The sequence below is a fragment of the Hyla sarda genome, chromosome 5 (genome assembly GCF_029499605.1).
Source record: "Hyla sarda isolate aHylSar1 chromosome 5, aHylSar1.hap1, whole genome shotgun sequence".
In the NCBI taxonomy this organism is placed as follows: Eukaryota; Metazoa; Chordata; class Amphibia; order Anura; family Hylidae; genus Hyla; species Hyla sarda.
Genome location: NC_079193.1, coordinates 171,048,277 through 171,064,376, shown reverse-complemented (window position 1 = coordinate 171,064,376; position 16,100 = coordinate 171,048,277). Strand labels below are relative to the sequence as shown.

At 41.3% G+C, this 16,100-nt stretch overlaps 1 protein-coding gene across 4 annotated transcripts in view; it reads left to right on the top strand.

Moving 5' to 3' along the window:
- The window catches only part of TENT4A (terminal nucleotidyltransferase 4A), a 36,840-nt gene extending 31,110 nt beyond the window's left edge, over positions 1 to 5,730 (top strand). For all 4 annotated transcript variants that reach the window (XM_056520735.1, XM_056520733.1, XM_056520737.1 and 1 more), the window contains 3 exons: positions 1,573 to 1,731; positions 1,820 to 1,978; positions 3,106 to 5,730. In XM_056520735.1, the coding sequence (XP_056376710.1) occupies positions 1,573 to 1,731; positions 1,820 to 1,978; positions 3,106 to 3,288 (501 nt within the window). In that variant the 3' untranslated portion in view covers positions 3,289 to 5,730. The remainder of the gene's footprint in view (positions 1 to 1,572; positions 1,732 to 1,819; positions 1,979 to 3,105) is intronic.
- The last annotated feature ends 10,370 nt before the right edge of the window (positions 5,731 to 16,100 follow it).

Here is a 16,100-nt window from a genome sequence, read left to right as displayed (position 1 = left end):
TAATCCTTCCTGTACTTATCAGCTTTTGCATGCTCCACAGGAAGTTCTTTTCTTTTTGAATTTCCTTTTTGTCTGACCACAGTGCTCTCCGCTGACACCTCTGTCCATATCAGGAACTGTCCAGAGCAGGATAGGTTTGCTATGGGTATTTGCTCCTGCTCTGGACAGTTCCTGACATGGACAGAGGTGTCAACAGAGCACCGTGGACTGACAGAAAAGAAATTCAAAAAGAAAAGAACTTTCTCTGTAGTATACAGCAGCTAATACAGGAAGGATTTAAGATTTTTTTTTATAGAAATAATTTACAAATCTACATAACTTTCTGGCACCAGTTGATTTAAAATTGTTTTCCACCAGAGTACCCCTTTTAATTCCTTGTTTCATCAAAAACTTATTTCTAAGCATCAGTCTGGAGAAAACCAGGTACAATGAAAACCTGATTGCTTTGGACCTCGCACTGGGCCAAAGGTTTATCTTCTAATGATCCAAAACACATTTAAGACTAAAAAGCATTGGTCTATGGACAACTTTGAAATGTCCTCGTCTTGCCCAAGCAGAGTCCTGACTTGAATCCAAACAAACTTATCTGGATAGATCTGATCATGGCTATGGCTACCCACCCATTTGTATTGACAAAAGAAAATTCCCAAATCCAGGTGTGCAAACCTTGCGGCTTCATACCCAAAAAACTGAAGGTTGGGTCTCTCCCAAAGGTGCTTCCACTAAGTACTGAGTAAAGTGTCTGAATTCTTATGTTGATGCAATATTTAACTTTTTTGGCAAAGATTTCTAATCTCTGGTCTCACTTACTCAATATTGTGTATTGAGTGCAGTAGGAGGAAGGGGACATGTAAAAAGGATCTACAAATTTCCTGAGATTTCCTATTCCTGCTGTCAGCGCTTATCACAGTGCCTGCCCGGCTTGATTTTGTCGCACTTCATGCATTTTGTCCAGACACACAGGCAGTGGTTGCATGGGCACAATTTTTATTTGAAATATACTGTGGTTATAAAATGTGTGTATTTTTGGTTAATAAACTCTTAAAGGGGTACTCCTGTGGAAAAGATTTCAAACTACAAATTACAAACAGATTTGTAAATTACTTCTATTAAAAAAATCTTAATCTTTTTAGGGGCTGTATACTACAGAGGAAATGGTTTAATTTTTAGAACACAGAGCTCTCTGCTGGAAGGATTAAGATTTTTTTATTAGAAGTAATTTACAAATCTGTTTGTTTAACTTTCTGGCACCAGTTGATTTAAAAATATTTATTTTTTCCTTGGGAGTACCCCTTTAAACCCTGCTTATCCTGCTCACACTTCCTGTATTTTGTTCCAGCCGAGGCACACAGGCAGTAGCTGCAGAGACGCGACAGCCTTTTATTTTTTACCCAAAATATACACCTTTTTAACCATTGTATATTATGAATATACATTGTTGTTTTCATTATGTAAATGTTTTGCAGTGGACTGTGCCCATTTAATTTATAGCATGGAGAGCTAGAATGTAATTTAAGAAAGCAGTAAAAACTTTTCCAAAAGTACAGTGGTATTTTTTTTTTTCTTCTTAAGGACTCGGATACACCACAATCTTTAACACCCACCATTCAGCCTTTTAATCTGCAGCCAAGGACTCCGATTATAGCAAGAATGCATCCAACAATGACTATATCTACAGACAAACCCAAAACTGCACATGCTAGAGCTCTGATACTTTCTTCTGGTGCTCAGGTACTTATTTACGAACAGTGGTGTCTTTAGAAACCTGGTTTAAATTTGTTTTGTTTCACTGAAATAATGATCTTTTCTTTCCTTACAGGCTAATTATGCCATCACTGCCCCAGCTCTTAGGATGCCTCTACCTCCATGCAGGCAAGCTGGTTTTAAACCAGTTTCACATAAAACGGTTCATCATGTCTTCTATCCTGCTTCTCTTTCTGCAACCAATACCCACACTACAAATCCACATTATTTTAAGGTATTGTTGGCTTGTTACATGGTCTACATAAGAGAATGGGCTGCTTGCTACCTTCCCCAACAGAGAAAGCACAATACTGGTCAATGGGTAGTCTCTGATATTGCTGTTTAACCCCTTTACGTCAATAACGAATGCAATATTAGACAGCGTGAACAAGTGAGGCAGTCTCTCATTATGAAAAAAAACAAAAACAGAGATGAGGAAGCGGGGAAGAAGAAACTAGTCATAAAGAAGGGACAAATTTTATGTTCTCCATGTCGATGTCAGCATCGACATACGATGCTTTTATATGTCGGGGCCATCGCATTAACTGCTATCCAGCAGCGCAAAATACTTAAGCTGCAGTCGGATAGCAGTGTAATGTGCCCCAGCAGGTTCACTTGCCTATCCCTGCTGCTCCGGGTCCTCTCCGGGGTCTGGGCCTCTCTTTCCGGCGTCGTTATTACGTAGCTGCGCATGCCGTCTTGGCGCAACAACGTAATAACAGCGTAATAACGTCACCAGAAAGCGAGGCCCGGACCCCGGTGAAGATGCGGAAGACACCGGAGGACCCAGAAGAAGACGCCGGAGCAGCAGGACCCCACCGGGAGCAGTCCGGAGCGGCGGGGACAGGTGAGTATTTAATGCAGTTTTACATTGCACGAATCCCTCAACATATGATGGATTCGACAAACGATGGCTCGTTTGTAACGAATTACCATCGTATGTTGAGGGACCACTGTACTTACTGCTGATAACTCTGAACCGTTAATGTATCAAACCTATGTAGGTTTAAAAAAAATCTCTTAAAACGACATGAATGCTTTAACCTTGTCAGTCTTTCACACTCTAAGGCAATTTTTGGGGGAATTTTTATTTTTTGTGCTTAATAGTATGACTTTGTTATAAAGCATGCTCTGTAATCTGCTCCTCGTAATGTTTAAGAAGGATCAAAGTGTCATTTAGTTGAATAATTTATTGATAAATTTTAGTGGCTAGAAATCTGTCCTGGTCATGTGATGGAGTGTAGAGTATTGCTAGTTTTGTTTGTCAAAACTATGTAGCAAAAAGAGCAGGACGCAGCTCATGTTCTTTGAGAAAAATTCTAAGCATTAAAATATGTAACATTTATAACTTTTATATTTTAGCAACATCACAATGGTATGAAAGGGAAAGAAATGTATAACCGCAGTACGAAAGATGGTCAAGAAGTCAATAGCTTCGGTAATGCAAGACAGACTGGTAGCAGAGGAACATATCACTATAATCGGAACACATGGAAGAGGAAAAAGCAGTTGAGGGATAACCTACCTATCAACATCAGCAGATGAGTTTGCCTTCATGTGGGAGTCCAATGCTTACCAAAGTAAAACCTAGTCAACGTTTGGCACTTTTTTTTTTTTTTTTTTTTTGCTTTGTTCACTTTAAAGGGTAAACAATGACTTGTGCTACCAAGGAAGCATCTAATTGAAGTGATACAAGAAGTTGCTTAGTTTCTTCCTGTGTGGTACCATGTAACTGAAACCTGCGTGGAGTCCTAGACTTTTCAGACACTCTGGCTTGTCTCTTATCACATGACTTTAAGGGGCTTGAACAGTCAGATTGACAGCCCCTTGCAGGTATGTGCCCTATGACCTTCCAACATGAACAGGAGTGGGGAAGCAAGGCCGTTGCAACATTCTAGCCATAATACTTGGTAGGATGCATAATGGTGTTTTCATTCAGTTAAAGCCAGAGAACACCTTTTTTTAAAGCCAATTTAGTATCTTTTTAACAAAATGTTAAATAAAATTGTGTATCTTATTCCTCGAATTGTCAAAGTGAGAGTACTCCTTTCTCTCCTTTTTACAAAAAATGCAGTTTTTGTACACTTGGCAGTCTCGGCTGCTAGTAAACAGGATTGGAAATGTGATGTTTTGACAGGGTTAAAGACCGGTGGCCTGTCACTCCAACCTCTGATAACACAAATTAAAGGTTTTCACATTTTGTTAAAGATTCACTTTCAATATATTTAGTAGTTCTGGTTAAAGGGAACCAGTCAATATGCGACCCATAGTTCAGGCACCATGAAGCTAAAGTAGTTGGGATCCTTTATTATGGTGATGGTGTGTTTCGTTGTAAAATGCTATGGCTTTTTACTGAAAACTGTTAGGATACTGGCTGGAAATGTGAGTCAGTCACCTGGGTGGTCCCTGGCGGTTTTGTTTTGTCCTTCTGGCCAGGACTTATTCATCTCTACCTACACAAATGGGGAGGGATTTACAAGTTGTAGAAGATGTCGGGTACCTTCCTGATGACTGAGCCTTGTTCCTGGTTTGTGTCTTAACTATGCTTCCTTTTGAAACTCTGTAGCCTTTGAGTGGATCATATGTCATTGTAATGAAATTGCCTGTCGTTGTTTCATGCTGCCTGAACAAACTGAGGTTCTCTTATTATTTAAATCTCTGGTGGTTTTAATTCCTTGTAGTGTAACAGATCTTCCATTATCAGAGGCGTTTGCATAGCCTTAAATATGACTTCCTTTTTGGCTTTATTTTATTTTTTTTAATTGCATAAATAACAAGTGATGGGTTCCCTTTCTTTATACTTGCTTGTTTATAGGGAACATTTGTTTTCTCAATCTGACATCATCTCCTTGTCTTATTGAAAAATTGGTAAGCCTTGCAAGCTGCCAAATTTTGACTTATAAAATGCTATTCCCTTCTGACCTAAAACTGCTGATCTGACATTTATTACAGAATTTCATTTTTCAGGTCCACATTGACTGTGCCTTTTTTTTTTTTTTTCTGCCATTTTCATTACCGGTTCACTAGGAAACCTTTTTAATATTCAGCATAAACTTTCTTCCTTTCTAGAAGTTGGATTATAGGAGCACTAATGTGTTTATAGTCTTATGGGTTTTTTATATCACAATAATGGTTATGAGCTGATATGTCAGATGACATGTTTTGTTGGAGCTGATATTATTTTGATTTCTTTCTGAAATCTTTATGCAGGTGTTCTGTTAAGAACCACAATTTCATGAGCCAGTTGTACACATGTTAAGCAAATTTACATTGCTACTTTTATTGTGTACGGGTCTTCTATGCAAGGTAATGTGTGTTTGATATACTGTATATATGTGTTTATGTGTGGATTTTGTTTTTTTAACCACTACTTTTGAGGTAATCTGCCTTTGCATTTAAATATTCTTTAACCATTTAATTTACCCAAAGTAGGTCTTACTTTTGTACTTTGGAATATTCCAGCCTGCATTAGTATATATGGCTCTGGGCTATGAATCTTCTTCCACAGATATGTTTAGCGGAGCCATGCTGGGTATAGGTAAATACAGGTTTCATTGGTGGCTTCATATAGAAATGCTGCTGGACCTGAAAGATTTCTGCACATCGATGAAGTTCACTATGAATGAACCAACATTCCAAATTAAAGTAGCACATTCTTATTGCTGATCCTGTTCATATGCCTAAAATCTTATTTGCGTAAATCTTCTAAAATTGTCTACATTGCATAACATGTTGTCGGGTAACATAATCTTTTACTGTGGAATAGCAATATTTGCACATGTTTAGAGCAGACATACTTTTGCAGGCTTGATATATTTTTAAAGTTTGAAGTCAAGCATGCCCTAGCACCAGGCAACAAAGTAGCTTTATGCTTATTTGAAAGGGATATCATGTGTGAACTTTCCAAGATGGACAGAAGTGTGAGGGATAAAATGAAACCTATTTTTATGTATTTTCTATTTCATTTTTAATAAACAGAACTTGTAAACTGCCTTTTTAATGGTTTGTGCTCTCCTTTTTTATTCCAGTGTTTTTATTTTTTATTTACTTTAACAATGCACCTACATTTTAAGACTTATAGCCATACCAATGTACACTGGTATCCCTAAAAATTGCCTTTTGATATGCTTAGTGTTCATATGTTCCATTGTAAGTGCACACACAAGAAATTTCCCATTTACAGGTAAGATTGCTCTGAGCATTTTCTCAGCTATTAAACACCAAATTGAAAGTGCTTTTTCCTCTGACTGGGAAGATTTGGACAATGTTCTGTCATGGCCAAAAGTCAGTCTATTAGATCTGTCTGGTAGGCTTTGGAAGTCCTCGAAAAAGCTCTCATATCCATGAATTGCCACTTTCAGTGCTTTTAGGGGAGAACTCTGAGAAATCAAGAATTATGGCTTATACTATATGTAAGACCATGCAGACCTTATTAAATTATAAAATAAGCAGCATAAACTAAGCACTGCATGCTGTGGTCAATGAAAGGAAATATAGTTAATGGTTAGAATTTACATTTGTTGCCTTCATTTTCTAAAGCCAAAACTCTGAGGGCTAGTTCAGACTGAGAAATTATTTGGCGATTCTGCCTGAATTTCAATGCAGGTTCTGCCTTGAATCAGGCGATTTATTTTAAAGCGGAGGTCTCATGCTAAATAGTACTAAAAAAAAACTCATCCCTATCCGCAGGATAGTCGGACCCTCTGGGATCTCCTGTATGGAGCCATGGTTCTTCCCTCATATGACCCAGGGGTGTGGAAATTAAAAAAAAAAAACTACTTGTCCAAGGGACTAAAGCGGAACACAATCTACTTGTCCCTCAAGAAAATCCACTTGTCCTGGCAGATAAAATAATTTTCACCAAAATAGTCTGATCCCCCCCCCCCCCCCCACTAGACCACCAGGGATGGATATAAGATCCCTTTAGACACTGCCGACAGCGGTGATCTAATGGTTTAATAGGCGATCGCAGCATGCCAGGATATTAGCGGAGGGAGAGCTTGTAGCTCCTTACACCCGAGGGAAGAACAGAAAAGTCTAGATGTAACTTTTTGATCACCTTATAAAAAAATTTCTCATATGAAGTGACCAAAAATAAACAATTCTGGACTATTTTTTACATTTCCACCGTTCCCCGTACGGTTTAATTAACATCATATTTTAATAGTCTGGACATTTCCACATGCAGCAATACCACTTATGTTTATTTTTGTACATTATTTTTATTTAAAGAAAATTGGAAACTTATTAGGAAAGGGGCTTATTCACATGTATACGCACTTTTTAAAAATATTTTAATCACTTTTTTTCAGTCTCAATAGGAACTTCTGTTACTGGGGGGTGTTCTGCTTCTCCAGTTTATGTGCTGCATTTTGTGTCAGAAAATGCTGGAAGTTGCATTTAGTTACTAGATAACTACAACACCCAGCATGCCCTGATACAGCCTATGGTTGTGTTGGTGTTGCAGCATGTACTACTGTATAGTAGTACAGTTAAGGTTATTGTGTAACATGCTGGGAGTTGTAGTTTTGGTGTGTCAGCTGCAGAGCCATAGTCTGTGTCAAGGAATACTGGGAATTACAGTTAGTAACTACAACACAAAGCATGCCCTAATGCAGCCTATAGCTCTGCAGCTGACCCGAACCAAAACTACAACTCCCAGCATGTTACACTTTATAGTTCTACAGTTTAGGTTATGGCCCAACATGCTGGGAGTTGTAGTTTTGGTTCAGGCGTGTTTGTGTTCATCCGTGGGACTCTTGGTTGGCTGGTGAGTATGAAGGGGGTGGGATTCTGGGGGTGCAATTTAGTGCGGGTGCAACTAAAAATAAATAAAATTAGATGGCACAACTGCCCTAATGCCAGTCTGCTCCTATACAAAACATTTATGCATACACATATCATACATGCACCAGCCACTGCCCCATATATACATACACATATACATACACCAGCCACTGCCCCCATATATACACACATATCATACATACACCAGCCACTGCCCCCATATACACACACACCTGCCACTTCTTCCCCCCCCACATCATACATTACATACACACATACACTCACACCATACATACACCAGCCACTGCCCCCATATCATACATACATCATACACACATACACTCACATCATACATACACCTGCCGCTGCCCCCCCACAACATACATCACATACATACACATCACACTTAGACATTATACACACATTATACATTACATACACATCACACACATTATACATTACATACACATCACACACAGACATCATACACACATTATACATTACATACACATCACACACAGACAGACATCATACACACATCATACACACATCATACATTACATACACATCACACTTAGACATCATACACACATTATACATTACATACACACATCATACATTACATACACATCACACACAGACATCATACACACATCATACATTACATACACACATCACACATAGCCAGACATACACACATTATACATTACATACACACATCACACATACATCATACACACATCATACACACATCATACATTACATACACATCACACACATACTCACACCATACATATCCACCAGTGTTTCCCAACCAGGGTGCCTCCAGCTGTTGCAAAACTACAACTCTGGGCATGTTGGGAGTTGTAGTTTTGCAACAACTGGAGGCACCCTGGTTGGGAAACACTGATATACACCATCCTCCCCCATCATACATTACATACACATCATACATACACTCAGACCATACATATACAACCACCCTTCCTGTCGCCGCCTGCATTCTCGGCCTCCTCACCTGAGCCGCCATGAGTGGACATCAGAGCTGTAGTCCCGGCCGGTGTGAGGTGAGATTTCCGTCCTCTCCTCTCTTCCCCTCCCCCCTGCTCTGTGTTTTCCCCGTGCAAACTAGCAACCGCCCCGTGGTGGATTAGGTCCTGTCTAGACAGAGCCGGGGAGGGGAGGGGGAGCTGTGTGCGGGGGATGGAGCTGTGCACGGAGCTGTCAACACCCTCTCTCTCACCCTGCTGTGTCTTCTTGTGTAGAGCTGCATCCTCCGGGAGGAGAGATAAGGGGACTCCGCCGCCCCCTCCATATACTCTGAGCGCTGGTGTGAGGTGTAGACTTCCATCGGCTCCTGCGCCTCACACCGACATAAAAGAAAAATAAGGGGGACGTCGGTCTGTCCCTGCTAGCCCGATACAGGGCTAAATCTATAAACAATTCACCTGCCTGGTGCCCAAAATTACTTGTCCCGGGCGTCGGGCTATAGGATTTCCACATCCCTGTGACCCCATTTTGGAAACTACACTCCTCACAGAATGTAATAAGGGGTATAGTGAGCATTTACACCCCACAGGTGTCTGACAGATTTTTGGAGCAGTGGTCCGTGAAAATTAAAAATTTAATTTAACTTTCAAAAGTGGTATAGTGAGCATTTACACCCCACTGGCTTTTATGTTCCATAAGGGGTGTATTTTCCTAAATACAATCACATATGGCGGTTCACTGTTATGGCACCGTAGGGGCTTTATAAACTCCACATGGCCCCAGACTTCTATTCCAACCAAAAACTCTCCAAAATTCCATTATCGCTTCCCTTCTGAGCCCTAAAGTGCCACAGAGCACTTTACCTCCACATGAGATATTTCCTAACTCAAGAGAAATGGAAAATCACCGGAAAACACTAAAATTTTACTTTTAATAAATATATCACATAAAAAGGATCCACTTGTGATCCAATAGCCAACCACAAAAAAAACTATCAAATAATTTTGCTGCAAAACAACCCTAGTAGTTGGTCACAATTAGAGATGAGCGAACTTACAGTAAATTCGATTTGTCACGAACTTCTCAGCTCGGCAGTTGATGACTTTTCCTGCATAAATTAGTTCAGCTTTCAGGTGCTCCGTGGGCTGGAAAAGGTGGATACAGTCCTAGGAGACTCTTTCCTAGGAATGTATCCACCTTTTCCAGCCCACCGGAGCACCTGAAAGCTGAACTAATTTATGCAGGATAAGTCATCAATAGCCGAGAAGTTTGTGACGAATCGAATTTACTGTAAGTTCGCTCATTTCTAGTCACAATTGCAGTCTTACAAATATTATAGTAAAGAATGCACACAGGTATTTACCAGTCAATATAAATATATATATAATGTGTTATCTACCTAAAGGTGGGCTACAGGTAGGGAAAGATTGGGTAGGGTCCTACAGGGCAGTATATAAGGCCAATTGGTGCGTGTGGCCACTACCTATAGCTCACCCTATATTTACCCTCCAACTATTCCTACCGCTAGGCGGAGTTGACGCCCTAATAAGGGCTGCCCTTCTCTGGAACCTAGGCCTGTTCTGTCCTTAGATATACCTGTCCTAGGGCAAAAAGGAGAGGGGCTCACTGGGGAGCCCTATCTGACTATAGGACAGGAAAGGATAACCTATATCTGATTATGTCACAGTGAGAGAGACCTGGATAATGGACCATGGATATGAGGTCACGTATCAAAATAGATTATAGATATGGATTACAGATGGCATGCATATATATGTGGTTTCATGCATGCCATCCAGAATCTCCATTTGTATAATGCTGGTGATGATGTAATTGTAAGCACAGCCACTTACAGTGGTATATAGCAATTCACAGATGTTCAGTTATTATTGAGGCAAGATATCCACCATAATGCAGTAGTATACAATAAATCACGGATGTTATACTTAAGACAAGGTTTCCATCATAGGTTTAGTAAAGAAACACAAAATGTCAATACTATTGAAGTCCCAAACGACTTCATCCACTCATGGATCAGCTGGTGCACAATCACCATACAAAGCATAGAGGTCTGTAAATGATAAAAAGTTTCACCCTCCCCCCGTTCATCAGGGGACAATCTGGGGGCAGTCAGGTGCGAGACAATCCTGGATGGCCGATAAGGAGCAGGATGTATAAGAACTGCTAGTGGCCATGCTAACACTGACCCGGCATCCCGATAAAGTAGTGTGTTTTAGCCCCTCCCTGTAGTCCACAGGCCAATGAGGGCAGCCCTTGCTAAATTCACTCACCTTTATAGGTGTGCAGTGGCGGTCGGACATTACGTGGGACGCCAAAGTTGTTTGATCTTCGCGTGCGCCCTGTCTCTGTACGCGCATGTCCGGTCCGATCTAACCGGAATTGTGACCAACTGCTAGGGTTGTTTTGCAGAAAAATTATTTGATTGTTTTTTTGTGGTTGGCTATTGGATCACAAGTGGATCCTTTTTATGTGATATATTTATTAAAAGTTAAATTTGTGTTTTTCAGTGATTTTGTTTTGAGCAAACTAAAAAGTCTATGGTACACGGTGACATGTTTGATTTGAGCTTGTTATGGCAGGTTTCGTTGACACAACTGTAAATAACGAAGCATGGTTGACTGACGCATCTAACGTGTTTTCTGACCAGGAGTGGAGTCCTACTGTGGTAGCCACTCCTACCTTAAAAAACACGTTTAAAGAACTAGCAAACTGCTACAGAAATAAAACTAAATCATGGTGGGAGATTCAAACTCTTGATAACTATATCAAACAGAGGATTGTACCCAAGGGCCTCCGTATTAATATCATTCCAGCAGAGCGGTGTCAGACACCAGCTCTACTAGAGAAGTGGGAGCAGGAGTCGATTGACAGATCTGTCCGCTTTATGACGCTGCTTTTGGAGGAAGAAAGAAATACTTTTTCTGACTCTTCCAAACTTCTCTGCGAAGTAGCGCAGAGAGCTTTACAATTCAAAACAGACCCTGATTACCCCCCGATAGGAAACCATTTTTACAGTCAAACATTGAAAAATTCCAGAACCAAATCGGGGACCGTAAGCATTAATAAATTGTTTAAGATTTAACGGAATTCAGGACTAAGAAAGCCTATGACTTTACTACCTCAGGGCAGGGGAAAAGCCAAATTACGGATACCTCTGCATCTGAACAGGAATCACCGGCTTCCAATAGGAGAAATAATAACCAACAATGGTCGAATCGGGGTCGAGGGGGTCAAAACAGGAAGGGTGCAGAAGGAAGAGGAAAAGGCTCAGGGGCTCCGCCTCGTCGAAATCCCAGACGAGAGGTCAACACAAGGAGCAACCCACCGTTGGGAAATGCCTCTTCCTCCTCCTCTTTGGCATCCTCTTCATCTCTTTTTTTAGAGGAGGAACTATCACGCCATCAACAAACAAGCTAGTAGGAAGTTATACCCTTGAAATAATCAATCTTTCTGATTATTCTCTCACTAATGAACAAATTAGTGTGCTTAGAAAGGGTCTATCTACCAGTAAATAGATTTGATAGGTTTTCATGGATCAAGGATCTGCATTTGTTCTGTAGGAAGCTCAGATGGCACAGATTCTTTCGGCTTTATGATAAACGTCAATGCATGGAGATGGGGATTCCGGAGGATACTTTAGCGGGTATATGCATCCCCAGTGAGCTCGAAGAGGAGGGTACTAGAGAACCTGGGGAAGGTCCATTTACAGACCTTCGACCTTAGAGTACCCTCATGCCTCCCATGTCAGACCTCACCAGCATTGACATATTTCTACAAGTGGTTACGAGGGAGATCGAGTGTTTAAGTCAATCTAGGGGCTATCAACAATACAATATGACCAAGGATGAAATGCAGGCTCTCATTGCATTGGAGGAAAATGATAAAATTATAATTAAACCAGCCGATAAAGGCGGTAACTTGGTCATATTGAATCATGAAAACTACAGACAAATGTGCCTGGATCTCCTCTCATGTATAGAGAATTATGGGATACTGTCATCTGATCCTACTTTACACTTTGTCACAGATCTAAAATCAATTTTGCTGGAGGTTAAGACACACAAACTGATTAATGAGAAGGAATTTAACTATCTATTACCCATCAAATCCACCATTGCCATCTTTTATTGCTTGCCCAAAGTGCATAAAGGTACCAGTCATCTGAAAGGGCGCCCCATAGTCTCTGGTAATGGATCCGTTACAGAGGCTGTGGGAGTGTATGTGGATCGAGTCTTGAGGAAGTTTGTGACGGCACTCCCGTCCTACGTGAGGGACACCATGGATTTCCTACAAAGGATAAAGGGCATTGACGTTGGCGAGGGCATGTTCCTTGCGAGCATCAACGTCGAGGCTCTCTATAGTTCAATACCGCACGTGTTTGGTCTAAAGGCGGTGGAATATTTTCTCAAAAGCAGGGGTAACTTCTTCCAACTACACAATCAGTTTGTTATATCTCTCATGTCGTACATCCTGACCCATAATTACTTTTTATTCGATGGGAAGACTTATCACCAGCTCAGGAGGACTGCAGTGGGGAGCCCTTGTGCCCCCACATATGCGAATCTCCTCCTGGGCTGGTGGAAAGACACCATAGTCTTCCCACCGGATGAATGTACCTATACCCAACACATCATCTTATGGGCCAGGTACATAGACGATATTTTCGTCATATGGTCAGGCAAACCTGAGATGTTCTTAGCCTTCATGAAACATCTTAATCAGAACATGCTGGGTCTCTGGTTTGCACATGAAATTGATGCAAACACATTGGCTTTCCTTGATGTCAGGATTACTAAAAATGGTGAAGGAGGTTTATCATCTACACTCTTTAGGAAGTCAACAGCAACAAATAGTTTGCTCCATTGGACTAGTTTTCATCCCCTAGCATTAAAGAAAGGGATCCCAAAGGGTCAGTATCTACGAGTACGTAGAAACTGTTCTACTGACCAGGTTTTCTTTCGGGAAGCCAGTAATTTACGTGACAGATTTTTACAGTGTGGCTACCCTCAAGATGTGCTGAGGGGGGCCTTTCAGTTTGCATACAATAAAAACCAGACAGCTTTATTGGCACCTACTCCACCAAAATTGGATGATGGGGCAACTCACATTATAGGCACGTATGACACGCATAGACCGGCGATCTTAAAAATGTTGTCTAAACATTGGTCTATTCTACAAGCCGACCCCCTGTTGGAAAAGGTAATAACAGATCACCCTCTAGTGACCTACAGAAGGGGTAGAAATTTGGGGGATCGACTTACCCACAGTCACTATACCCGCCACTCAGCACCAGGTACTTGGTTGGATTATAGGGAACTTCAAATGCGGCGGTTGCAAGGCATGTCCCTTCATGCGAAAGACTAAAACTAACAGCAGCTCCTCTACAGGAGAGTCTTTCATGTTAAGGGACTTTGTCAACTGCCGCACTAGGGGTCTGGTTTATTTATGCCAATGTGGTTGCCCAAAGGACTACATTAGACCATTAGAGAGTTTAGACGTAGGGTTTGTGAGCATGTGAATGACATCACACATCAGCATGATACGCCCCTGGTTAGACATGTCCACGAAGTCCATGGTGGTGACCCTAGATTGGTATCTTTTGCAGCCCTTGAGGTTGTTCGTCCCTCTCCTCGTGGAGGCAATTTAGATGTATGTTTGTTACAAAAAGAAACCTCTTGGATATATAAATTTAGATCTGTGGCTCCTTCTGGTCTTAATGAGGTTTTGTCCTTTACCTCATTTATATAAATATAGACACACTAGCAAAACATTTATTGCAGATGCTATGTACATTCATTTCTTCTCTCCCCCCCCCCCTCTCCCCTCCATGTATGGCTTTTGACAATTTGCTTACATGCGACCTATTTATTAAATAGTCACACGACCTTGATAAATAAATCACACATAAGCAAAACCGGGAAACCCGCTTACAAAAGCATTTTTTAAAGCAGAAAAGATTTCCCTTATGTTAATAGCTGAAGTTCTTAATCTACCCTTTATTACCAGTAGTGTTGCTAAAGAGTGCATGTCCACACAGCTAAATGGCTGATAGTGGGTTGCGGGTGTCCGTGCAGAGGGACAGACCCAAAAACCGAATTGTGTGCGGCGCTTCTTCGGGATTAAACAGGCTATTTCGGCAGAGAGGCTGTGTAAACTTTTTATTTCTCAATGTACAGTGGTAACGAGCAATATAAGTTACACAGGTGCAGGACAATGCGTTTCTAGAGGGGAATCCTCTCTTGGTCAGGTCCATTTATTTAGTTTAAGTTGCAAGTATTTATACAGTGTGGGGCTTCAAACTTTTAAAATTTTGGCGGGTAGCTGAGGTCACTGGGGGCTGGGTTTGTGACGTCAGTCCCCTTGACTTCAGCTATAAATGCTGAGGGCTTCAGCAGGGTATATCTATAACATTAAGAAATTTTCCCACTGAAACCAATAGACCTATTTAGGTCTATGGCAAAGCTGGCTGTAAAGTTGAGCAGCTTTAGGTCTGGCTAAGTCTTTGATGGGAGACCAGAGGAACACGGTGTTTGAATAGGGTTGCCAGTGTATATTAAACTGAGTGACAGCAAAGGTCAATAGGTTAACTAGATGATGGAAGTTATTAATGTTCTTTGTGGTTACATTAGAATGTTCAGTTAATTGTGAGTGCCAGATGTGGGAAGTTATTCATAAACTTGTGGTAACAGTAGATTATAGTTATACGGGCAGGTTTAGAAGTGATGGAGTTGTAGTCATTGTATTTGACCAGTAGGGGCCGTTGTTGTATAAGTGAAATGGTGTGTTTTAAATGAGTTTGTGTTGTATTATGATGGGTATGGGAGAGGGAATGTGTATTGATGTTTTCTGTTTTTGTTCTTGGGACAAGAATTTTAGGACTACTACTCCTATCGTGAACAGACTATGCCCATGATGGGAGCCATAGTCCATGGGCTTAGGTGCAGATCGCAGCAGGTCATTATCCAGAGACCAGCTGTGATCTGCATTTATTAAGTTAACAAGCTGACGGTACATGCAGCTCCACTGCGCTGCCCGCCGGCTCCTGTATACACTGTCATAATTTATAATCCCCGCCGCCGGGAGAGGGGAGCTTTGATTGGTGAAAAGCTTTTCACCAATCAGAGCTCCCGTATTCTAGTGGCGGGGATTATGAATTATGACACCGTATACAGTATTCCCCGCTGGGAGCACAGTGGAGCCACATGTGCCGCAGACTTTTACAGTTAATAAATGCTGATCGCAGCGCGTCTCTGGATAATGACCTGTTAAGCCCATGTATTATAACTTCCATCATGGACGGAGTCTGTCCATGATGGGAGTAGTAGTCCTAAAATGTGTGTTGGTCCCCCATGTCCCTCACTGCCTTATACATTTAGCAGTGCATCTGCTGGGCGGGAAGCGAGCGGCATTGCTCTGCCTTCCCCGGCCAGCAGCATGATACGCTGCTGAAAGTATACTTTACAGATAGCGCTGCAAGGGACATATGTATGCGCTCGCTGGGGGGGCACATATGAGCACTGCTGGGGGCAATATATATAGGTAGCGTAGCGGGGGGGGGC